This window comes from Pseudophryne corroboree, chromosome 5 (genome assembly GCF_028390025.1).
Source record: "Pseudophryne corroboree isolate aPseCor3 chromosome 5, aPseCor3.hap2, whole genome shotgun sequence".
NCBI lineage: Eukaryota > Metazoa > Chordata > Amphibia > Anura > Myobatrachidae > Pseudophryne > Pseudophryne corroboree.
In genome coordinates, this window is record NC_086448.1 from 271,531,584 (window position 1) to 271,559,021 (window position 27,438).

General features: G+C 44.9%; 1 protein-coding gene across 2 annotated transcripts in view; it reads left to right on the forward strand.

Moving 5' to 3' along the window:
• The window catches only part of ENTPD3 (ectonucleoside triphosphate diphosphohydrolase 3), a 160,436-nt gene that overhangs the window by 94,710 nt on the left and 38,288 nt on the right, over positions 1 to 27,438 (forward strand). Inside the window, exons 6-7 of one of the 2 annotated variants that reach the window (XM_063922330.1) lie at positions 3,505 to 3,735; positions 23,434 to 23,706. In XM_063922330.1, the coding sequence (XP_063778400.1) occupies positions 3,505 to 3,735; positions 23,434 to 23,706 (504 nt within the window). The remainder of the gene's footprint in view (positions 1 to 3,504; positions 3,736 to 23,433; positions 23,707 to 27,438) is intronic. The other variant, XM_063922331.1, reaches the window with a different exon arrangement.

Consider the following 27,438-nt stretch of genomic DNA (forward strand, 5'->3'; position numbering starts at 1 on the left):
GCACAGTACTAACGTACTCTGATGAAGGATTAAACTTCGAAACGTTATTACTCTACTGGTGGTAGTGCAGTATCTTTATTTGTATGTATAAGTCCAGTGAGTGCCGCCACTAACAAATTACCTAATATATATATATATATATATATATATATATATATATATATATATACATATATATATAGCCCAGATGTAAAGGCAGCACTCGTAAACTTCCTTACTCACGTTTAAATTAAACAAACATGTATTTTTATTCTTCAACATTTTGGAGGCCGAATCCCCATTCATCAGGAAACAACCATATGTTGTTTCCTGTTGAAGGTGGTCCAGCCCCCGAAATGTTCAAGAAAAAATACACGTTTGCTTAATTTCAAACGTGAGTGTGGAAGTCTCCGAGTGCCGCCTTCACATCTGGGCTATATTGGGGAGGCACACCCCTTAAGAAGGGCACCGGAGCCGTTACCCTGGCGCATAGGCACACGCAGGGGGGGGGGTTCTGGTTGCCCAGAAACCCCCTCCCCTTGGCAAGTGGCAAACTATGACAACAATAGCAATGGTATAGAATATGATTACTAGAGCTGCCGCCGTATCATGCAGGGCTGATGCACATACCCAGTAGCAGCTTTTTCTACAAAGTTTGCTGTGTGTGTGGTTCTGAGCCCTCATTAAGTGCACTGGACCAAAGAGTAGCTACCAGAAAGAAGAGACGGGAGCCTTACCATGAGGTGGGAGAATGTGTGCTTAGAAAGTGAGGTACTAGTTCCATAATGTTTGTGCCTTTATTATAGTATGTTTAACCTTTTCCAGACCACCTTATATTATTTATATAATTACATATGTTTCTTACAGAGTATACTATAGATCAGTGGTTCTCAACCTCGGTCCTCAAATACACCCAACAGTTCATGTTTTCCAGGTCACCTAGCATTTGAACAGGTGTATTTATTACTCACTGACACATTTTAAAAGACCCACGGGTGGAGCAAATAATTTCACTTGCAGTCCTGTGAGGAGACCTGGAAAACATGAACTGTAGGGGTTACTTGAGGACCGAGGTTGAGGACCACTGCTATAGATCATCTATACTGTTCCATAGAGTGGAATATATGGAGATTGCATTTGGAAACCCCCCTCTAGAAATCCAGCTTTTGCCACTGTAGGCGGGATAGGTGAGTGCCAGACTGCATGCTGATATTTATATATATATATATATATATATATATATATATAAAAAACCATATAGTCCATATACATGATGGTACTCACAGTCATGCCACACACCTAATGTGACACAGCATTTGATGGGCGCAGGGTCTTATTGTTAAATAGCTGCAGCAGGCAGCACAGCATGCTCGGTTGTGAGAGGAAGCGGAGCCGTCAGTGGTGACTGATGGCCCTGGCTATGTGAAATCTTATGGTGGATCTGCTGCGGCTGCGCATGCGCAGCAGCCTCCCCGGTGGCCATGTTTCTTTCGTCTTTATTGAGCTTCTGCGCAAGCAAAAGCTCTCAGTTAACGCTGCCGATCGCAGCAGCGGCCTGGAGGTGGGGTCACGGGCGGCCGGTGAGGGGACAACGGGACCGGCCAACCAGGATCTGGTATGGCATCCCGGTGGCCCAATCCGCCGCTGAGCATTTGTATAAACTCATTGACGGGGGACCGCCAGTAGATGCTGCTGCGTTGGCTTTTGCATGCGACTCAGTTTGGGCCCAAAATGCAATCTGGCTGAGGGTTTCTTATCACTTGTCTCCTACAGTGCAGGCAGTTATTGTGATACAAGAATCAGTATTCATGTAATCTCATCCTGCTAATTCTCTATGGACCAGGAAAATCAGCAGTGCATGGATTCATGGGATTCAATGCAGACAGACAAGTGAGCCATTTAAGCACAGTTTAAAAAAGTGGAGATGTTGCCTATAGCAACCAATCAGATTCCATCTATTATCTTCTAAAGGGTTGCTAGATGAATCATAAGTAGAAACTGATTGGTTGCTATGGGCAACATCTCTACTTCTATTAACCCGCACCTTAGTAAATATACCCCTTAACGTTACCACATATGTGTAGTTGTAATGATGCATTTAGCAATAATCATACTTTGCAGTGGCAAACATGCATTTTATATGATATCGGCAAAATTCAGCACAAATAAAAAATACCTACTTTATTCTGGTTTATGTTTTGGCTACACAGAGTTCTTACTGTCTTTTGTGAACCCACTTTTTACTATCCAATAATACAGATGACTTCAGATTTCAGCGTGACATTGTAATTACTGTATAGGTTTTTCATGAACAGTATAGCAGGTGTGGGAGTAAGAGATACATAATGCCATAATCTTGCTAGATTAGCCATGTAGTTTATATCTATTCATATGCATTTAATTATACTTTAAAACATTCCTGAAGGCACAGATCACACTTCTAACAAAAATAGTTTTCAGATCTGCAGGCCAAAATAAATCCTATTAATATTTTTCTAGCTTAGTTTTTAGACAAGTTTTTTTCTTTTCACCATTTTTCATAAATGTCTCTACAAGTTTATGATCCAAATTACTGAGAAGGTGCAGCTCACTGCTTCAATGCACCAATTGCAAACAGGGAAAGACTTGCCGATGCTGAACGCCTGAGGTACGTGTTGAGTTCCCTCCACTAATATCTGATTGAGAACTTGATTGAGTAGAGATTGTATTTGCTAACTTGCACTTTAGAGGATTTGTCATCATCCCATTAAATTGTGCTTTATTCTCACTGAGGTTTGTAGTCTGGAGCTATTTACCATACCTGAAAGCTTAGCTTTTCAGGGCTTGGCTCCGTTAGCTAACATTACTGTTTATAACCTGGGCAGTACGGATGGTGTAATGGTTAGCATTACTGCCTCACAGCACTGAGGTCATGGGTTCGATTCCCACCATGGCCCTAACTGTGTGGAGTTTGTATATTCTCCCCGTACTTGCATGGGTTTCCTCCGGGTACTCCGGTTTCCTCCCACAATCCAAAAATATACTGGTAGGTTAATTGGCTCCTGACAAAATGAACCCTAGCGTGAATGTCTGTGTGTACATGTGATAGGGAATATAAAGTGTAAGCTCAACTGGGGCAGGGACTGATGTGAATGGACAATTATTCTCTGTAAAGCGCTGCGGAATATGTGTGCGCTATATAAATAACTGGTAGTAATAATAATAACAACCTATAAGGCTACATTTTTGCGTATTCAGATCCGTACCCGGCTGGAGTTATGCCTCATTCCACGATGTGATAAACATGTGGTGAAGGAGGTTTTAATTGGATGCACTGTCCCGCCATGACTTTAATGATAAATAGCCACGTTATAAAACATGTTGTCGCTGTGAATGCAGCAATAACAGATGTTAATTAATATAGCAAAAATGCAGACATTAATAAATAGTGGCTCCGACTGATATACAAAATAGTTTGATACAAATAATAAATAGTAACATTAAGAGCATTCATTTATATGCAATCATTTTATTTTCTTCCTTCAGAAAAACATTTGGAGCATGTGGGTACATCCTGATGGAGCAGAGACCACTGGAGCTTTGGATTTGGGTGGCGCCTCTACACAGATATCTTTTATACCAGAGAAGTCAGATCAGAACCCCAACAGCACAGTGGAAGTGACACTATATGGCTATAAGTACAACGTCTACACTCACAGCTTTCAGTGCTATGGGAGAGATGAATCAGAAAAACGCCTCTTGGCATCATTAGCTCAGGTATGTACCTAGAGCATAAGAGTATGGACTCTTGGTAACAAGCAAAATGTTATCCAGTGCACAATGTCTACCCTTCCCCTCACCTGAAAGACTTTTACTGTACTGTATGCTTCAGTACCTGAAGGGGCATTTAGAGGGTAATTCAGAGTTGATCGCAGCAGCAAGTTTGTTAGCAATTGGGCAAAATCATGTGCCCTGCAGGTGTGGCAGATATAACATTTGCAGATAGAGTTAGATTTGGGTGGGTTATTTTGTTTCTGTGCAGGGTAAATACTGGCTGATTTATTTTTACACTGCAACTTAGATTTCACCCACCCAAATCTAACTCTCTCTGCACATGTTATATCTGCCACCCCCCCCCCCCCCTTCCCCACCTGCAGTGCACATGGTTTTGCCCAACAAATTTGCTGCTGCGATCAACTCTGAATTGGGCCCTTAGTCTGTTGGAAATATGTGTGTACAGGTTGGTTGATGTGACAGAGTGGCAGCAGATGACTTAAAACTACGAACAGTTTGGTTGCTTAACCAGTGAAGTGGTTTTTTGAAAGACAGGTGAGGTACAGACGTACTTACTGTCATACAAACAGGTCAGGATGGAGCAGAGCTTGAATGGAGCATAGTGTCATACAGCTCACCAGCCAGTGAGTATATGCCATATGATGGGACAGTGTCTGGAGCGGGATCCGGTCTGAAGATCGACAGTGTCTAGGTCGACAATGTTTAGGTCGACCACTATAGGTCGACAGTCACTAGGTCGACATGGATGGAAGGTCGACAGGGTTTCTAGGTCGACATGTGCTAGGTCGACAGGTCTAAAGGTCGACATGAGTTTTTAAAAAAAAAAATCTTTTTTTGAATTTTTTCATACTTAACGATCCACGTGGACTACGATTGGAACGGTAAAGTGTGCGAGCGAAACGGTAGCGGAGCGAAGGCAACATGCCCGAAGCATGGCGAGCGAAGCGAGCCATGCGAGGGGACGCGGTGCACTAATTTGGGATCCCGGTCACTCTACGAAGAAAACGACACACAAAAAAAAAATCCTCATGTCGACCTTTAGACCTGTCGACCTAGCACATGTCGACCTAGAAACCTTGTCAACCTTCCATCCATGTCGACCTAGTGACTGTCGAACTATAGTGGTCGACCTAAACATTGTCGACCTAGACACTGTCGATTTGATGAACCACACCCGTCTGGAGCACCTAAATCACAGGTCTCTCCTGGAGCAAGTGGTACACAGCTGTGTACACGTCTGGCACTCTTACACAGTGAAAAGATGGCGTCCAGGGAGATCGAGTTTAGCTGCGTAAAACAGATAAACCCGACCAAAGTAATGGGCACAATGCAAAAGTCCCATTTTGCTCAAACGGGTCATTTTTCTCTCATTTCAATTTGCCAACCCCAGAGGGCATGAGCGGAATGCTGGCGTTGGCAGCTGATTGCGCCCGAACAAGAGAAACAATTGAATAGCTCTGTTGGGCGCCATCTACTGGCTGCAGGTGTCACAAACAATTTGATTTCGCCCATGGAGTTTACGAAGCAGCGCACTCCTCTTTCATCACATTTAGGTGCCACCACATGTGTACGTGCAGCCATGCTCATGGAGGAATCCACTCTTCCAGGGATGAGCTCCATGCATGCATAGTTGCTGATGTAGAATTTTCTGTATTATTGGATAAAGCCTGTAGAAATTAGTTGCCTTTATAGAATCCCAGGAGCAATATATTTATTACCAATAGCATTTTATTAGATATTCCATGTTTTACGATCCTGTCAGCTGTCCCTAATTAACCAGAACAGTACAGGATTTCTGTGCCAATAATGTACTCATGTCTCACGTTTTTGCTAAATTGTTTTTATTGTAATTGGTTTTATTACTCTCTCTCCTTCAAGTGCAGTCAGCATTTCTGTGCTTTGCTCACTGACACTGCGTGTAACTTGTTTCTGCACCAAGGGCCTGATTCAGGGTTGTAAGCAATGCAAAAAAGCATAAAACTGGGAAAAACTATATTGCACTGCAGCTGGGGCGTATGTTACATCGGTTCCACCTGCAGTGCAACATGGGTTTGCCCAGTTGTCTGCTTTTTTGCTTTACTTACAAACTTGAATCAGACCCCAAGTGGGATATTACGGTGAGGATGAACATGGGGAAGAACTGGAGACAGTGATTGGTTGGGGGAATTCATTTGGTAGTAGGACTTATAGTGGGTAACATACAGGAGCTGTCTGGCAACTTTCAGCCTGGGGGGCATATACAGGCAAGTGGCCCCAGTTTTTTTTACTAGCACATTGCAATGTGGGTTTGGTTTATCTAATGTGGATAAATACGCCTCTCCCTGATAGCCCCCAGTTCTTGCACTGGCTTCACAGTGAAAAGTCCTTTCTTCTGCTAAAGACAAGCAGCACTGTTAGTTCCAAGAAGTGGTGTATTCTCCCCCTAGGACTGACAATCCTGATAGCAATTAGCAGAATACGCTTCCAATGTGCTTAAGCTGCTTGAAATCCAGTTTTACCTGGCTGCTAGGGGATGCATGGCAATGGGGACCTAGCAAAAGCCTTTCTGGCTTCATGCTTTGCTGAGTCACTGTCGTGTGAAAGTGCAATGTGCATGTGCAGATGGCTGTCATACTTGTGCATTACACAGGAGCCCGATGCTGGCAGCAACAGTGCAGAGGACACAGAGCAGGTTCTAGACATTTTGGTGCACTGTGTTAGAAAGAGAATTGGTGCCTCCTCACCCTCATATTTAAAACAAGGACAGTGCGCGCTGAAGGCACATGCCCAAAATACAGGGGTGTGTATTTATGGGAAAGGGGCATGGCCACAGAATAGTACCAATTCACATTACGCCGCACAGTAGTGTCTTTAGTCACATTACATCACACAGTAGTGTCCATTAGTCACATTACACCGCACAGTAGTGTCTATTAGTCACATTACACAGCACAGTAGTGTCCATTAGTCACATTACACCGCACAGTAGTGTCTATTAGTCACATTACACCACACAATAGTGTCCATTAGTCACATTACATCACACAATAGTGTCCAGTAGTCACATTACACCACACAGTAGTGTCCATTAGTTACAATACGCCACACAATAGTCTCCATTAGTCATATTACGCCAGACAGTAGTGTCTGTTATTCACTTTACAACACACAGTTGTGTCCGTTATACACGTTACACCACGGTAGAGCCCATGACACACATTATGTCAGGTAGAGACCCTTATACACGTTACACCACGGTAGAGCCTTTTACACACATTATGCAAGGTAGAGCCTCTTACATGCATTACGCCAGGTAGTGCCCCTTACACGCATTATGCAAGGTAGAGCCCCTTACACACATTACGCCAGGTAGAGTCCATTATACACATTACGCCAGGTAGAGCCCCTTACACACATTATGCCATGGTAGAGTCCCTTACACACATTACTTCAGGTATAGCCCCTTACACACATTATACCAGGTAAAACCCCTTATACATATTATGCCATGGTAGAGCCCATTATACACATTACACCTGGTAGAGTCTCTTATACACATAATGCAAGGGGGGGGGGGGGCTGTAGTTCATGTGTTGTGTGTGGTGTATGTGCGGTGTGTGTTTGTTACCTGACATCAGATTCACCAGCAGTGCTCTACATTTGGCACTCTCCGACCGACCCCTAAACCCGGAAGTCCCTGTCACGCACTGCAGGACAGTGGACTACACGGGAAATGCAAATCTCCATAACCAGCACTGCTGGCTGTCATATTGACAGTAGATAGTGCTGCAGCTATCATCAGCACAGCATGCAGAGCTGGCCAATAGGGCTATATGCAGAAGGGGTGACTGCTGCAAAAATGCGCGGTGAGCACTACTCTAGATATGGCCATGGGAAGACAGTGCAGAGGAAGACATCGCTGGAATTTGCCAGAGGGGTAAGTAATATTAAGCATCGCTGTGATACTAAATGAAATATGCCGCTGCTAAGAAGTACTGTTGTTAAATGTAGACCATAGAGACATAAGTAGATATGGTATCTGAAATCAAAACAATGCAGTAGTATTCTAATTTACAAAATACAAGCCAATATATACATTTTAAAAATATACCAAAAAGTTTTTTTCCTATTACCTTTCAATAAAAATATTACAAAATTAGCCACTTGAAGCTGTGCACACTTCTCCTTTTATTGTGTGTGAGGTTGTGAGTTTTCTGGGGGTTGCTGCAGGTCCTAATAGCTTCTAGCCTTCTGGTATGCAGAGTCCAGGGACTGGAGTCTGGAGGAGCCGGGGAGCTGGTGATTAGAGGCAGAAGGGAACCAATGATTAAAGGTGGAGTGGATCCGGGGACAGGTATAGCAGGCAGATGCAGGTGACTGGAAATTGTTAGGAACTGGTGACAGAAAAAGGAGGAGAGGGTTGGGCCGCTGTGGACGACTGGACAAGTCGGGGAGCCAAGGATTAGAGGCAGAGGAGCAGTGGGCAGGCAGCAGGAGGGGAGTCATTGATTACAGACAGAAAGTAAGGGTGCAGGGACGGCGGTGAGACGGAGATTAGATGCTGCGGTGCTGGCATATTCTCTATTGCAACTGGCTCCAACCAGTTTGCTAACCACACATTTGCGTAAATAGGTGTAACGAAGATCTCTGAATTCTATTACTATGTGGGATTTATATCTGGTTACGGTTATCATTCAGGGTGCTGGGGGAAACAAATGCCTTTTTTTCTTGCTTAGAAATACCCCCTCCCTTTCGAGCACCTGAATGATATCACTAAGCTAATTGAGCATCTACCATTATATATGTCTGTTGTGAGAGGCAGAGAGGTTCCTGCATTAGGAGGAGGTGCAGGCCCTGACATGTCACATGGAGCATTATGGGGTTGCTCCAAGGTAGGTAGCTCTTAGCTTAGACATATTGTAGTAAGGAGCCATTATCATGTGGCTCCTTGCTGGTTAATCTTAGACCCAGATTGGGGCAATGGAGGTGTGAGGTGTGGTACCTCTGGACTAGCTGAGCTGGATGGCTTTAGTGTGGCATACCTTTACATTCTATTAACACTTTTCACTTTTTTAATTACATTTAATTTTTGTATCACCCTCTCTATAGCTTCGGCTTCCTAAATACTAATTTATTAACACTATAGTTTTTTCACTGGTATGCTACGCTGGGCTTTCTGGCTTATGCTGGTGTTTTGGGGTGCCACACTCTGCACCTAGATATAGCGCTAGGGACCCCAAATATACAGAGAGGCCTTGATGTGGTTTTGGAGCTTAACCACACATTTTCGCAAATATGTGTAACGAAGATCTCTGAATTCTATTATTATGTGGGCTTTATATCTGGTTACTGTTATCATTCAGGGTGCTGGGGGAAGCCAAATGCCTTTTTTTTCGTGCTCAGAAATACCCCTCCCTTTCGAGCACCTGAATGATATCACTAAGCTAATTGAGCATCTACCATTATATATGTCAGTTTGCTAACTATGGCTGACCCTTCCTGGGTATGGCGGGCTGAGGCAGTGGCCGTGCCGACCCCAGGGTCAAACTCCCCGGGCGACAGCACTGGCCACACCTACCTCCATACAGCCCTGCTCAAAGTGTACTAAAGGTTGGACACAGCACAGTGCTTTTAAGCCGGGAGGCAGACAGAGAAACCTCCCTGGCTGTCAATATATGTATGCAGAATGCACTGGCGGCCCTCACGCTGCAAAATTGAACTGGCTATGGGGGTAATTCCATCCTGCCCCTCGGCCCAGCCCGCCACTGGTATGAGAAATAATCAAGGACCAACTAGAAATGCCAACATAGTGCTGCTGGGGGTCTAGTTACTGGCACATGTGCACAATCTATGCAGCGCCGGTCTGAGCAGCCGTAGAGGGAGAGTATACATTGCTAGACAGATACTTTAACATTATCCCTCTTTGGCAAAGTAGCCTTTCATACATTTTGCCATTACAGGAACTTGCTTTGTCGCGCTAAATGGGTGAAGCGGGTCCTATCACATAATGGCACAATGAGCAATAATAATACATCTACCATTCTGACTCATATTTGATGGTGCTGTCTATTAATTACTATAGAGGTAAAAATTCATAAACTTGTCTACACTATGATGGAAGCTCAGATTACAAAGAGCCCATGGATTTTCCTTTCATGCTGTCCACACCAAATCATCCATATTAAAAAAAATTGACCTTGCATATGCTGTACTGTAAACTGTGTCCGAGCCAGGAATCGGAAGAACCAGTTCAAAATCCCACAACGTATGAACTGAAAGTGACGACTGGCATATTGCTGCCATTGAAAAATCAAATTCCTTTTATAAAAGACATATTTCGAGCACGTTCCTCTATAGCCATTCTTCTCCAAAATCTGCTTACTAGAATAACTGGTGACCTGCGAACTCAATCATCAACTGTAATAAATATATTACGTTTCTTACAGTTCTGTCGCCTGCATTCCTCCTCCCTATTCTTTTCATTGCTACAGTAGCCCCTTGTTGTTGTGCATCCCATAGTGATAACAATGTGTCTCACTTCGAATTGTTTACTTCCAATATACTGTAAATTGTAAATGTTATCAATTTTAAGCCGCTGAATCTGACTCCAGAAACATGGTCCATTTGGCAATTAACAATTTCTGCATTGTTTTAATGTACTTGTTGACCTGATAAAACAAAGTATTAGTTATTAAAGAAAAGGAATGGGAGTATTGGCAGTGCAGGAAAACTGAAATCTTACTGTCAAATATAATGACAAACAAAAATATGAAGATAGTTATTCAAGGCACTAAACTTATATGTGACTTCTATTATCCCAGTATACTGTATATAGTGGGATCAGTACGAAATCCTGCTGGACGGGATCCCGGTGGTCAGGATACTGACAACGGAATCCCGACCAGCACAATCCCGACAGGGGTGGCGACGGTGCGCTGTGGGCACGGTGCCTCGCTACGCTCGGCACACTAATTTATTCTGCCTCTATGGGTGTCGTGGACACCCACAGAGGGAGAATATGTCGGGATTGTGCCGGTCAGGATTCCGGTGTCAGTATTCCAACCGCCGGGATTCTGTCCGGTGGGATCTTGACCGCATCCCTATATAGTATAGGGTCTGTAATACCTAATACATTAGGGTCTAAGGGGGCAGATGTATTAACCTGGAGAAGGCATAAGGAAGTGATAAAGCAGTGATAAGTGCAAGGTGATAAACACACCAGCCAATCAGCTCCGGTTAATTTACATATTGGAGGTGATTGGCTGGTGCGTTATCACCTTGCACTTATCACTGCTTTATCACTTCCTTATGCCTTCTCAAGGTTAATACATCTTATACCTTATAATACATGAGAAGTAACTTATTGGAATTTAGATATTTAATTTCCAATTTAACAGTTAACACTCAATCATGTGTCACTGTCTCACAATACTTTTTGCTTAACTAAATTATTTTTGCACATAATAATTAGAAGAGACATTTGGATATTACCAACCATTTACATATACACAACCAATGTGCTTTTAAGACGTGGTACAGAACATATACAGGTTGAGTATCCCATATCCAAATATTCCGAAATACGGAATATTCCGAAATACGGACTTTTTTGAGTGAGACTGAGATAGTGAAACCTTTGTTTTTTGATGGCTCAATGTACACAAACTTTGTTTAATACTCAAAGTTATTGAAAATATTGTATTAAATGACCTTCAGGCTGTGTATATAAGGTGTATATGAAACATAAATGAATTGTGTGACTGTACACACACTTTGTTTAATGCACAAAGTTATAAAAAATATTGGCTAAAATGACCTTCAGGCTGTGTGTATAAGGTGTATATGTAACATAAATGCATTCTGTGCTTAGATTTAGGTCCCATCACCATGATATCTCATTATAGTATGCAATTATTCAGAAATACGGAAAAATCCGATATCCAAAATTCCTCTGGTCCCAAGCATTTTGGATAAGGGATACTCAACCTGTATGAAAAAACATATTTGTTAACCATCTATTATAATGCCACGCTAGAATGGAACAAATATGTCTGTAGGTGGATGTTCTGTGTCATGCGCAACAGTCACAGAGTGTTGTTGTCTATTTGCTATGTCCTTGTGTTGCTGTGGTCTCATTTGGGGTAAATTTACTAAGATGGGAGTTCTGTTTAAGATGGGATGTTGCCCATAGCAACCAATCAGATTCCAGGAGGAGTTGCGGGAGGGGTCACTGGTAGAAGAGGATGATGATCAGGTAGCCAGTTGGGTCACAGTTAGAAGGAAGAAAAGAGGGGGAGGCTCAACATCTCCGAACTATCAAACCCGAACAAATTTGCCCGATTGGACGAGGAATCGGAGGATGATAGTGAAGAAATGACGGTGCCGGAGGAGACTGCTCCCTCTAGCATCCAGAGGAGCGGTCCCTCTGGCGCGGTTGGGATAAAAGATAGAGAGGTACCTAGTCAGATGGTGGTGGTAGGGGATTCTATCATCAGGAAGGCAGATAGGGCAATCTGCTACCGGGACCGTGATCGCCGTACAGTCTGTTGTCTCCCGGGTGCTCGGGTATGGCACATCGCGGACCGGGTAGATAGATTGTTCGGAGGGGCTGGGAAAGACCCGGCGGTCTTGGTGCACGTTGGCACCAATGACAAAGTTAGCGGAAGGTGGGATGTCCTTAAGAAAGACTATAGGGACTTAGGAAAGAAACTGAAGGCAAGGACATCTAAGGTAATATTCTCGGAATTATTACCCGTGCCACGCACTAGTCCAGGGAGGCAGAGGGAGATTAGGGAGGTAAATGTGTGGCTTAGGGATTAATGCAGGAAAGAGGGGTTTGTGTTCCTGGAACACTGGGCGGACTTCTCAGTCAGGCGCCATCTCTTTTGTCGTGACGGATTGCACCTGAATGAGGAAGGGGCAGCGGTGCTGGGGGGAAGGATGGTTAGAAGGTTGGAGGAGATTTTAAACTAGGAGCCTGGGGGGAGGGTTTAGCTAGAAACTACGGGTCATGCCGTGAGAATAGTGGGGATGGCGGTAGTAAACGAAATGGGGGAGAAGTTGGGGGGAGGGTAAGAGCAGGCGGTAAGGTTACTAACATGGGTACTAAAAAGGATTTTACCAAAGCACTAACCAATGACGATTACAGGTCATTATTGCTACATAAGGTGAAAGATGTCCCTAACGCAAGGGAAAATACTTATCTTAATTGTATGTATGTAAACGCCAGAAGCATTACTGGTAAAAAGGGTGAACTAGAAATACTTGCAGCAAGCAAACAGTATGATATTATAGGCATTACTGAAACTTGGTGGGATGAATCTCATGATTGGACAGTCAATCTGGAGGGCTATACACTGTTTAGGAGAGACAGACTAAATAAAAAGGGTGGAGGGGTGTGTCTTTACGTAAAGCCGTTTTTAAAACCTGATATACGGGAAGATATTCCGGAGGGGACTGTAGACACTGTCGAGACATTATGGGTAGAAATTGCATGCGGGGAAAAAGGAATAAAAAAGTTAGTATTGGGTGTATGCTATAGGCCGCCTGGTATCAACGCATCTGATGAAGAATTGTTACTAAAGCAAATTGAAAGAGCAGCAGGAGTAGGAGACATAGTAGTGATGGGAGATTTTAACTATCCAGAGATAAACTGGAAAAACGATTCATGTGATACTGCTAGGGGAAATGTTTTTAAAAACACTTAATGATAACTACTTAGTCCAACTAATTGAGGAACCAACTAGGTACAATGCAATCTTAGACCTGGTATTAACAAACAATGGGGATTTGGTATCAGGTATTATAGTAGGGGAACCCATAGGAGACAGCGACCACAATATGGTCACATTCAATATCAGTTTCCATAAACAGCCCTATACTGGCTCAACTAGGACTCTAAACTTTAGCAAAGCAAATTTTGAAAAGATGAGGGTATTTTTCAGGGATATTGAATGGGAAGGTTTGTTTTTAGGAAAAAATACTACGGAGAAATGGGAGGTACTAAAATTCCTGCTAGCTAAAAATACACTCAAATTTATTCCTATGAGTAGCAAAAAAAGGAATAAAAATCATAAACCGATGTGGCTTAACAAAAAGATTAAGGAACTTATGGGCAAGAAAAGGCGAGCATTTAAAAAATACAAATCTGACGGGGAAGCAGAGTCATTTCAGCACTATAAGGAATGTAACAAAATTTGCAAAAAGGAAATAAGAGCGGCTAAAGTAGAAACTGAAAAACTAGTAGCAAAGGAAAGCAAAGCAAATCCCAAAAAATTCTTTAAATACATTAATAGCAAGAGATTAAAGAAGGAGAGTATAGGCCCTTTAAAAGACAAGTTGGGAGTCTTAAGCAAAAATGATAATGACATAGCGGACACACTAAATGAGTTTTTTTCAACAGTATTCACTAGAGAGGACCTATTTCAGGGACTGACACACAATCTCAATAATGAGAATATCCCACTGATAGGTACTTATTTAAGCAAGGAAGTAGTCTGTGATCGATTTAAAGATTAATAAATCACCAGGGCCCGATGGTATTCACCCAAGGGTTCTAATGGAGCTTCACTCTGAACTGGCAAAACCGCTATTTTTGATCTTTAAGGATTCAGTTATACCAGGTATGGTTCCCAAAGACTGGCGTATAGCGGAAGTAGTGCCTATATTCAAAAAGGGAAGTAAAGATGAACCAGGTAATTATAGACCAGTTAGTCTTACATCTATAGTGGGGAAAGTATTGGAAGGTATTCTAAGAGATAGTATTCAGAAGTTCCTTGAAGTCAATAAGGTCATTAAAAGGAATCAACATGGGTTTATGAAGGACAGATCCTGTCAAACAAACTTACTTGGCTTTTATGAAACAGTAAGCGCAAACCTAGATCAGAGCAAAGACGTGGATGTAATCTTTTTAGACTTTGCCAAAGCGTTCGATACTGTACCACACATGAGACTTATCTACAAGCTACAAGAATCAGGGCTAGGAAGCACAATATGCACTTGGGTCAAAAACTGGTTAGATAATAGGGAGCAGCGCGTTGTGGTTAATGGATCTTTTTCAACTTGGACTGAAGTGCTAAGTGGTGTGCCGCAAGGCTCAGTATTAGGACCGCTATTGTTCAATATTTTCATTAACGACCTAACAGAAGGTCTAGAGAGCATGGTGTCAATTTTTGCAGATGATACCAAATTGTGTAAGGCTATAAATACAGAGGAGGATGCCGAGTGTCACAACTGAGGGCCTGAGCTGACGGGAGGCAGCCTCAGTTGTAGGGGCTGAGATGTACCGGAACCTGGGAGGTTGTATCAGACCCCTGGACATGTAAGTAACATGAATAATAACTGCCCGAAGGCGTGACCACGACAACTTGAATAAAAGTCAATGATGTTTATTATGACAACTCCGCAACACAGCAGCAGTAAAAGAAAACATAAAAGTCAGCAAAGAATAAACACAGTTCCTGGGTACTACAGGGTGGCAGGAGCCACAGGGCACTGGTAGTGTGAGATAGTTCTTATAATCTTCTAGATGGAAAGTCCTTACCAGGCCCGACTGTAGCAATGGAGATAACCCAGGATTGTACCAGCTGGTGTTCCAGGAAAAGCTGGGTTGCTGAAGATAAAACGGCTGCTGTGGATACTGGCTGGAACCAGACTGTTGTTAGCACGGAGTGGATACTGGCTGGAACCAGTTAAATAATAAATGAAGGCTTGAGAGCGATGCAATATGAATGAAATGTAGAACTTGAGAGCGGAGAAATAATAATACCGGTGGAGAGTGGTAAAGTGTAGAAAGGACACCGGCCCTTTAAGAGAAGCTGTACTCTGCTGGAAGTTGGGCTGGAAGCAGGTAATATTGTAGCTGGAAACAGATGAATCCACAATGGATTGGAGAGTCAGGCTACACCGCAGGTGGAATGCTGGTGCGGGTCTCTATGGTGGAAGTCTTGAGACAGGAGCTGGAACCTGGAAGACAATCACAGGAGAGAGACAAACAGGAACTAGGTTTGACAACCAAAGCACTGACGCCTTCCTTGCTCAGGCACAGTGTATTTATACCTGCAGCAAGGAAGGGATTGGCTAGGCAATTATGCAGATTTAACAATACTGACAACAGATTGGAGGAAATGATCAGCTGACAGAATCCAAGATGGATGCGCCCATGCAGACACTTGGAGGGAAGTTTGGTTTGTAATCCATGTGGTAATGAAAACAGTAATGGCGGCGCCGGCCACTGGAGACAGGAGACGCCAGGCTGACAGATGCACATCCAACCACGCGGACACAGCGGAGGCCGCGGCTGACGTAATCGCCACTCTGACACTCTGCATGCAGAAGCTCAGGGACGGCGGCGGAGGCCGCGGGAGACGCCATGCCAGATGTAATATGGCGTTACTGTGACAGCGTCTCAGAGAGACAGGAGAGGATGCAGGAATGTGAACATTAGGATAACAGATGGGATCCGGTCCTGGAGCGCTGAGCCAGCCTTAGGAGGCATCTGATGGGTAAGAAATGGCGTCCAGATACCCGGATCGTGACAGCACCCCCCCCCCCCTTTAGGAGTGGCCCCAGGACACTTCTTTGGCTTTTGAGGAAACTTGGAATGGAATCTCCGGACCAAGGCAGGAGCATGGACATCAGAAGCATTGGTCCATGAACGTTCCTCAGGGCCATAGCCCTTCCAGTCAATAAGATATTGTAGTTGACCGTAACGGTGACGTGAGTCCAGGATCTTGGCTACTTCATACTCAACGCCTCGTTGAGTTTGGACTTTCGGAGTTGGAGGAAGTGAGGAATGAAACCGATTCAAGATCAGTGGTTTCAACAGGGAAACATGGAATGTCCTGGGTATTTTTAAGAAGGGAGGCAACTGAAGTCTGTAAGCAACAGGATTGATGACTTGTTCAATCTTGAAAGGACCGATATAGCGAGGTGCAAACTTCATACTGGGAACTCTTAACCTCAAATTCTTCGTGGATAACCATACCCGATCACCCACCTTGAGAGCAGGAACTGCTCGACGCTTCTTATCCGCAAACTTCTTGTACCTGAACGATGCCTTGAGCAGAGCTGATCGTACGCTCTTCCAGATATTGGCAAACTGATGCAAGGTGACATCCACTGCGGGAACAGAAGTTGCTGGAAGCGGTTGGAACTCAGGGACTTTAGGGTGGAATCCAAAGTTAGTGAAGAATGGTGTTGAAGCAGATGAAGAATGATACTGGTTGTTATGACAGAACTCGGCCCAGGGAAGTAATTGAACCCAGTCATCTTGAGAGGAGGACACATAGATGCGGAGGAAGGCCTCCAAGTCCTGATTCACCCTCTCGGTTTGACCATTGGTCTGAGGATGGTAAGCTGTGGAAAACTTTAGCTTGACTTGGAGGACTTGACATAAACTTCGCCAGAATTTGGCTGTGAATTGAACTCCTCGATCTGAGATAATTTCTTCAGGAAGACCGTGGAGTCGGAAGATCTCTTGTATGAATACTTGAGCCAACTTGGGAGCTGACGGAAGACCGGTGAGAGTTATGAAGTGTGCCATCTTGGTGAACCGGTCAACTACCACCCAGATGGTATTGAACTTGTTGCACATGGGTAAATCTGTAATAAAATCCATCGACAAATGGGTCCAAGGTCGACGGGGAACAGATAGTGGAACCAGTTGCCCCGCAGGCGACTGGCGGGATACCTTATGTTGAGCACACTTTGGGCAAGATGCAATAAACTCCAAGACGTCCTTTTTCAGAGTTGGCCACCAATAGGACCTAGAGATAAACTCCAGGGTTTTTTGGATACCTGTATGTCCGGCAAAACGGGAAGCATGGGCCCAATGCATGAGCTTCTTCCTTAGCATCGGTTTCACAAAACTTTTCCCTGATGGGGGCGTAGAGTCCATCCCTACCGTGGAGAATGCCAACGGATTTATAATAGGATGCTTGTCTGAAGACTCTGACTCATTTTCTTGCTCCCATGAGCGGGAAAGGGCGTCGGCCTTGCGATTCTGAGAGCCCGGACAGAACTGGAGTTTAAAGTCGAACCTGGAAAAGAAAAGTGCCCATCTGGCCTGACGAGGGTTGAGACATTGTGCGCCTTTCAGATATAAAAGGTTCTTGTGGTCTGTAAGTATGGTGATTGAATGAGAAGCTCCCTCCAACAGATACCTCCACTCTTCTAGAGCGAGCTTGATGGCTAGCAACTCCTGGTCGCCAATGGCATAGTTGCGCTCAGCTGGGGAGAACTTCCGGGAGAAGAAACTGCAAGGGTGTAAATGGCCATCTTTAGCCCTCTGAGATAACACCGCTCCTACTCCAACGGAGGAGGCATCCACCTCTAAGATGAAAGGAGAGTCGATGTCAGGCTGTTTCAGAACAGGCGCAGAGATGAACCTTTGTTTTAAAAGATGAAATGCTTGCATGGCTTCTTCAGACCACTTGGACGGGTTAGCACCCTTTTTAGTGAAAGCAGTAATAGGCGCCACAATGGTGGAAAAGTCTCGTATAAACTTTCGGTAATAGTTGGCGAACCCCAAGAACCTCTGGACCCCTTCTTTGAGGGTTAAGGGTATCGGCCAATTTTGAATTGCTTGTAGTTTCTCAGGATCCATCTCTAGTCCGGAACCGGACACAATGTACCCTAGAAACGGAATGGACTTGACTTCAAAGACGCATTTCTCTAATTTGCAATAGAGATGATTGACACGGAGACGGGACAGAACCTCTTTAACCCAAAAACGATGTTCCTCTAAATCGTTGGCAAAAATGAGGATATCGTCTAGATAGACCACGACATGACGGTATAGAATGTCTCTGAAGATCTCATTGACAAAATGCTGGAAGACAGCTGGAGCATTGCTCAATCCGAAGGGCATGACGAGGTACTCATAATGTCCGTCACGGGTGTTAAAGGCGGTCTTCCACTCGTCACCCTCACGGATCCGGATGAGATTGTATGCACCTCTCAAGTCCAGCTTTGTAAAGATGGTAGCTCCGCTAACTCTGTCAAAGAGCTCAGTAATCAGGGGTAAAGGATAACGGTTCTTGATGGTAATGTCGTTCAAACCTCTGTAGTCGATGCACGGCCGCAGACCACCATCTTTCTTTTTTACAAAAAAGAAGCCTGCGCCGGCTGGAGAAGAAGAAGGTCGAATGAACCCCTTTGCTAGGTTCTCTTTAATGTATTCCTCCATAGAATGCGTCTCAGGCAGAGACAACGGATAAGTTCGGCCTCGAGGTGGAACCTTCCCTGGAACGAGATCAATCGGGCAGTCCCATTCTCTATGAGGAGGAAGGATATCAGCAGAAGCTTTACTGAACACATCCGTGAAATCTTGATATGGAGGAGGTGGAACATCAGACGACCTGGGGGAGGAAGAACAGACAGGCAATACTTTAAACAAACATGTCTCAGCACAGGAGGAACCCCATGCCAGGATTTGCGTAGTCGTCCAATCAATTGTAGGATTGTGAAGACGGAGCCATGGAAGGCCCAGGACCACAGGATGTGTGGCTCTTGGAATCACTAAAAAAGAAATAAATTCAGAATGAAGAACTCCCACTCTCAGACGAACTGGTAGAGTCCTTAGGGAAATAACTGCATCAAAAATCTTGCTGCCATCCACGGCAGTTAAGGAGATGGACGAAGGAAGTCTCTCGGTGGGTAGGGACCACCGTTTAACATAGGCTTCGGTAATAAAGTTCCCAGCTGCTCCGGAATCAAGGAGGGCAATGACGTTCCGATAACGTTGAGCAATTTGGAGCGACACTGGGAGATTACAATCATGAGGAGATGGAGAGGAGATCATTACTCCTAGCCGGCCCTCTCCTGGGCGAGCTAGGGTTTGGAGTTTTCCCGGACATTCGGGACAGGCATTGATGGTGTGAGACGGAGCTGCACAGTAAAGACAAAGAGACTTGGAGAGACGTCTTCGGCGCTCAGCAGGAGTTAAACGGGAACGGCCAATTTGCATGGGCTCATCTTTAGTTGGTGACAGTTGGCGAGGAGGAGGAGCAGAAGATTTTGGAGCAGATGATCTTCCACGCTCAATTGCTCTCTCTCTGAAACGTAAATCAACTTTCGTGCAGAGTGAGATTAGCTCATCTAACTTAGAGGGTAAGTCTCTGGTAGCTAACTCATCTTTAATACGCTCAGATAAGCCATGCCAGAATGCAGCATACAGGGCCTCGTCGTTCCATGCCAGTTCGGATGCCAGGATCTGGAACTGTATCAGATATTGTCCTACAGTACGTGACCCCTGGCGTAAACGGAGAATCTCGGATGAAGCTGAGGTTACCCGGCCTGGCTCGTCGAAGATGCGCCTGAATGTTGACACGAAGGCAGTGTAGGAAGATAGCAGGGTGTCGGACCTCTCCCATAACGGTGATGCCCAATCAAGGGCTGAGCCACTGAGAAGAGAAATAATGTAGGCAATTTTTGTACGGTCACTGGGAAAATTGCCAGGTTGTAGCTCAAACTGAATCTCACACTGGTTGAGAAATCCCCTGCAGAATCTTGGAGATCCGTCAAATTTTGCTGGCGTTGGAAGATGAAGACGTGGAGCAGAAATGGGTAAGGTGGGTGGGGTTATAGCTGGAGTCACTGTGGTTGACGCACCAGACGCGCCAGATCCACAGAGAGTTGTCTGAATCCCATCCAGCCGAGTAGAGAAATCCAGGAGACAGCGGATGATGTGGCCCTGTGCAGCCTCCTGATGTTCTAGTCGGGCTGCCAGTTCTTGCATCGGCCTGGCCGCTTGATCCTGGTCTCCGGCTGGATTCATTAGGTCAGTGCTTACTGTCACAACTGAGGGCCTGAGCTGACGGGAGGCAGCCTCAGTTGTAGGGGCTGAGATGTACCGGAACCTGGGAGGTTGTATCAGACCCCTGGACATGTAAGTAACATGAATAATAACTGCCCGAAGGCGTGACCACGACAACTTGAATAAAAGTCATTGATGTTTATTATGACAACTCCGCAACACAGCAGCAGTAAAAGAAAACATAAAAGTCAGCAAAGAATAAACACAGTTCCTGGGTACTACAGGGTGGCAGGAGCCACAGGGCACTGGTAGTGTGAGATAGTTCTTATAATCTTCTAGATGGAAAGTCCTTACCAGGCCCGACTGTAGCAATGGAGATAACCCAGGATTGTACCAGCTGGTGTTCCAGGAAAAGCTGGGTTGCTGAAGATAAAACGGCTGCTGTGGATACTGGCTGGAACCAGACTGTTGTTAGCACGGAGTGGATACTGGCTGGAACCAGTTAAATAATAAATGAAGGCTTGAGAGCGATGCAATATGAATGAAATGTAGAACTTGAGAGCGGAGAAATAATAATACCGGTGGAGAGTGGTAAAGTGTAGAAAGGACACCGGCCCTTTAAGAGAAGCTGTACTCTGCTGGAAGTTGGGCTGGAAGCAGGTAATATTGTAGCTGGAAACAGATGAATCCACAATGGATTGGAGAGTCAGGCTACACCGCAGGTGGAATGCTGGTGCGGGTCTCTATGGTGGAAGTCTTGAGACAGGAGCTGGAACCTGGAAGACAATCACAGGAGAGAGACAAACAGGAACTAGGTTTGACAACCAAAGCACTGACGCCTTCCTTGCTCAGGCACAGTGTATTTATACCTGCAGCAAGGAAGGGATTGGCTAGGCAATTATGCAGATTTAACAATACTGACAACAGATTGGAGGAAATGATCAGCTGACAGAATCCAAGATGGCTGCGCCCATGCAGACACTTGGAGGGAAGTTTGGTTTGTAATCCATGTGGTAATGAAAACAGTAATGGCGGCGCCGGCCACTGGAGACAGGAGACGCCAGGCTGACAAGTGCACATCCAACCACGCGGACACAGCGGAGGCCGCGGCTGACGTAATCGCCACTCTGACACTCTGCATGCAGAAGCTCAGGGACGGCGGCGGAGGCCGCGGGAGACGCCATGCCAGATGTAATATGGCGTTACTGTGACAGCGTCTCAGAGAGACAGGAGAGGATGCAGGAATGTGAACATTAGGATAACAGATGGGATCCGGTCCTGGAGCGCTGAGCCAGCCTTAGGAGGCATCTGATGGGTAAGAAATGGCGTCCAGATACCCGGATCGTGACACCGAGTCTCTTCAGAACGACTTAGTTAAATTAGAAGCATGGGCAGCCAAATGGAGAATGCGCTTCAACACAGACAAGTGTAAGGTAATGCACTGTGGTAACAAGAACAAAAATTACACCTACCTACTAAATGGGGTAAAATTAGGGGATTCTGTACTGGAAAAGGACTTAGGTGTCCTCATAGATAGCAAGCTAAGCAGTAGTACCCAAAGTAGGACTGCAGCAAAGAAGGCTAATAAGATATTAGCATGCATAAAACGGGGTATTGATGCTAGGGACGAGAGTATTATACTCCCGTTATATAAATCACTAGTGAGGCCACACCTTGAATACTGTGTACAATTCTGGGCACCGTACTACAAAAAGGATATCCTGGAGCTTGAAAAGGTACAGAGGAGGGCGACCAAACTAATTAAGGGCATGGAGACGATGGAATACAAGGAAAGGCTTGAAAGACTAGGCATGTTTACATTGGAAAAGCGGAGACTAAAAGGGTCAACATCTACAAATATATAAGGGGACAATACACAGAGCTTGCGCGGGACCTGTTTTTGGTTAGATCAACACAGAGGACTCGTGGACACTCGCTCAGGTTAGAGGAGAGGAGATTCCGCACAATACGGCGTAAAGGCTTTTTCACGGTAAGGACAATACGTGTTTGGAATTCCCTGCCCGAGGGAGTTGTAATGGCGGAATCTGTCAACACCTTTAAGAATGGGTTAGATAAATTCCTAATGGATAAGGATATCCAGGGGTATGGTGCATAGTCATGCATTATAGTTACTATAAATAGGGATAAAATGCAACGGCTGACAGCAGCATCAGTCAGAAATTTTAGTCAAATCATCATGCATAGGAGACCACAAATAGGTTGAACTCGATGGACAATTGTCTTTTTTCAACCTCAGATACTATGTTACTATGTTAGGTATTATCTTCTAGAAGGTGCTAAATAAATGAGAAGTAGAATTTGATTGGTTGCTATGGGCAACATCCTATCTTAAATAGAACTCCCATCTTAGTAAATTTACCCCATTTAGTTACCTTCTACCTGCAGCAATGATGAACATTTAGTGGATTTCACAGGCCCCTACCAGCAATTGTACAAGATTTTCCTTCAAGGCTTTAGCAGGGTTAAGAATGGCAGCAATAGTAATGACTATTTAGTTATGTTGCAGGAATTAGGCCATTAGTTGGTCCCACTGCATTGCTTCTCATATATCGAGTGGTCCTTTCATACCATGCACCACATATTTCTACTTAATCACTGTTTGGGATAAATTTACTAAGATGGGAGTTCTATTTAAGATGGGATGTTGCCCATAGCAACCAATCAGATTCTACTTCTCATTTATCTAGCACCTTCTAGAAGATAATACCTGAAATCTGATTGGTTGCTATAGGCAACATCCCATCTTAAATAGAACTCCCATCTTAGTAAATTTACCCCCTTGTTCTATGCGAAAGGCTAAATCCACAAAGCATGCCAAGGTAACATGATTTGTATGCCTCCCAAGTGATGTTGCGTCTCAAGGCGAGTTTAATTTGTTACTTTCATACCCTACACTATTCTTTTGTCTATCTTTCCACTTTTAGGGTTCACCAGGGAAACTGTATGTTGATAACCCTTGCTACCCACACAATTATAAGGTGAATTTAACATCAAGTCACGTATTTGGGAGTTTGTGCTCTGCATCATTCCGGCCAGCAAATTACAAACCAGATCAGCTCATCCATTTTCAGGGGACAGGAGATCCAGGCCAGTGTATGGACAAAGTGTCCTCTCTATTTAATTTGACATCATGCCATGGAGAACAAGACTGTTCATTTGATGGAGTTTACCAGCCAATGGTAATAGGAACATTTTCGGTAAGCAATGCTTTTTATACAGTGTTTAAAACATAAGTTTCAGTCCTACACAGGAGATGCTACAATGCAACTATCAGAGATAGAAGACTACATCCAGGCCTCTATTTCCTGATTTATTCTAGCGAAATCAACACTGGAAAATAATTCTGGCTGCAGTAGATACATATTTAGGGGTCTATTTACTAAGCTTTGAACTAAGATAAAGTGGATGGAGAGAAAGTACCAGCCAATTAGCTCCTAACTGCCACTTCACAAGCTGTGTTTGAAAAATAACAGGAGCTGGTTGGCTGGTACTTTATCACTCTGCAATTTATCACTGTCCATGGCTTGATAAATCTGGGCCTATTACGGATTTGAAAAATGACATTTAGGAGCTGACTGGCTAGTGCTTTATCACCTTGCGCTTATCAGTGCTTTATCACTTCTTTGGGGGACAAGTACTAAGCAGTGATAAAAGTGGGGAAGTGAGCGGAGTATGTGTGGTCGTAGCCTTAGTACATATCCCCCTATCCCTTATCCAGGCTTAATATACAGTATCTGCCCCTCTATCCTTAGGACCCCTCAGAGTTCATGCTTTCCAGGTCACCTGTGAATTTTTAAAATGTGCCAGTTGGTGATACACCATGCACCTGCCGGGTGAGCTGGAAAACATAAACTGTGTGGGGTTCTGAGGACCGAGCTTGAGAACCTGTTTTACATCATAAGACTGCTGTTTTGGCACGTTTGTAAGATCATATATACAGTAGCTGATATAACAACGAAACACAGTGCCACTTAAGTTTACCTTTTGTTAAATATATGTGATGTTATGTACAGACGGGGACAGCTGAAAAACACTTGTAAATTCAGATAAATGCAGATAACATGCTTACACTATTAATATTAACCAGTGCCGTAACTAGACATTTTAGCGCTGTGTGCAAGAAACAGCATCGGCGCCCCCCATATATAAAATAAGGCCAGTGTGCGCCGTAGGCGCGACCCAAAAATATAGGGGCATGGCCACATAGCCCCTTTTACACAATACGGCAGGTAGAGTCCCCTTTTTTACACATTAGGCAGATAAAGCTCCATTTTACACATTACGGCAGCAGAGTCCCCTTTTTATACATTATGGCAGCAGAGACTGCTTTTTACACATTAGGCAGCAGAGTCCCCCTTTTTACACATTAGGCAGGCAGACAGAGTCCCCTTTTTACACACTACGGCAGCAGAGTCGCCCTTTTTACTTATTAGGCAGGCAGAGTCCCCCTTTTACACATTACGGCAGGCAGAGTCCCCCTTTTGCACATTATGGCAGGCAGTGTCCCCCTCTTACACATTACGGCAGCAGAGTCCCCCGTTTACACATTACGGCAGCAGAGTCCCCCGTTTACACATTATGGCAGTAAAGTCCCCCTTTTTACATATTACGGCAGGCAGAATCCCCTTTTCTCTAACGTCCTAGTGGATGCTGGGGACTCCGTCAGGACCATGGGGAATAGCGGGCTCCGCAGGAGACAGGGCACATCTAAAAAGCTTTTTAGGTCACATGGTGTGTACTGGCTCCTCCCCCTATGACCCTCCTCCAAGCCTCAGTTAGGTTTTTGTGCCCGTCCGAGAAGGGTGCAAACTGGATGGCTCTCTTAAGGAGCTGTTTAGTAAAGGTTTTTTTTTAGGTTTCTAATCAGTGATTCCTGCTGGCGACAGGATCACTGCAACGAGGGACTTAGGGGAGAGACTTGCAACTCACCTGCGTGCAGGAGGATTGAAGTTTTAGGCTACTGGACACTGAGCTCCAGAGGGAGTCGGAACACAGGTCAGCCTGGGGTTCGTCCCGGAGCCGCGCCGCCGATCCCCCTTACAGACGCTGAAGAAAGACGGCGGAACGGAGGTCCGGAAACAGGCGGCAGAAGACTTCACAGTCTTCAGAGAGGTAGCGCACAGCACTGCAGCTGTGCGCCATTGTTGCTACACGGCTCACTGACACGGTCACGGAGGGTGCAGGGCGCTGCTGGGGGCGCCCTGGGCAGCAATATAAATACCTATTTGGCAAATAAATACATCACATATAGCCATTAAGGCTATATGTATGTATTTAACCCAGGCCAGTTTTCCTAATAACCGGGAGAAAAGCCCGCCGTGAAAGGGGCGGAGCTTATTCTCCTCAGCACTCAGCGCCATTTTCCTGACCAGCTCCGCTGGTGAGGAAGGCTCCCACTCTCCCCTGCACTACAGAAACAGGGTTAAAGAGAAGGGGGGCATAAATTGGCGATATAATTATATATTAAGAGCCCATATATAGAAACAACACCTTCTAGGGTTGTTATATACATTATGGCGCTTTTGGTGTGTGCTGGCAAACTCTCCCTCTGTCTCCCCAAAGGGCTAGTGGGTCCTGTCCTCTATCAGAGCATTCCCTGTATGTGTGTGCTGTAGGTCGGTACGTGTGTGTCGACATGTATGAGGAAAATGTTGGTGAGGAGACGGAGAAAATTGCCTGTAATGGTGATGTCACTCTCTAGGGAGTCGACACCAGAATGGATGGCTTACTTATGGAATTACGTGATAATGTCAACACGCTGCAAGCCGGTTGACGACATGAGACAGCCGGCGGACAAATTAGTATCGGTCCAGGCGTCTCAGACACCGTCAGGGGCTTGTAAAAACGCCCATTTACCTCAGTCGGTCGACAGACACTGACACGGACACTGACCCCAGTGTCGACGGTGAAGAAACAAACGTATTTTTCCTTTAGGGCCACAAGTTACATGTTAAGGGCAATGAAGGAGGTGTTACGTATTTCTGATACCACAAGTACCACAAATAAGGGTATTTTGTAGGGTGGGAAAAAACTACTTGTAGTTTTGCATAAATCAGATAAATTAAATGAAGTGTGTGATGATACGTGGGGTTCCTCCGACAGAAAGTTATGGGCGGTATACCCTTTTTCCCGCCAGTAGTAAGGGCGAGTTGGAAAACACACCTTAGGGTGGACAAGGCGCTCACACGCTTATAAAAAACATGGCGTTACCGTTTCCAGATACGGCCGCCCTCAAGGAGCCAGCTGATAGGAAGCTGGAAAATATCATAACAGTATATACACACATACTGGTGTTATACTACGACCAGCAATCGCCTCAGCCTGGATGTGCAGCGCTGAGGGGGCTTGGTCGGATTTCCTGACTGAAAATTTTGATACCCTTGACAGGGACAGGATTTTATTGTCTATAGAGCATTTTAAGGATGCATTTCTATATATGTGTGATGCGCAGAGGCATATTTGCATTCTGGCATCAAGAGTAAATGTGATGTACATATCTGCCAGACGAAGACACGACAGTGGTCAGGTGAGGCAGATTCCAGACGGCATATGGAAGTATTGCCGTATAAAGGGGCGGTCCATTGGACCTGGTGGCCATGGCAACAGCTGAAAAATCCACCTTTTGTTACCCCGAGTCACATATTGGCAGAAAAGGACACAGTCTTTTCAGTCTCAGTCCTTTCGTCCCCATACGGGCAGGCGGGCGAAGGCCAGTCATATCTGCCCAGGGGGAGAGGAAAGGGAAGAAGACTGCAGCAAGCAGCTCATTCCCAGGAACAGAAGCTCCTCACGGCTTCTGCCAAGTCCGCAGCATAACGCTGGGGCCGTACAAGCGGACTCAGGTGCGGTAGGGGGTCATCTCAAGAGTTTCAGCAACACTCGCAAGGGAACTCCGGGATCCTACATGTAATATCCCAGGTGTACATTGG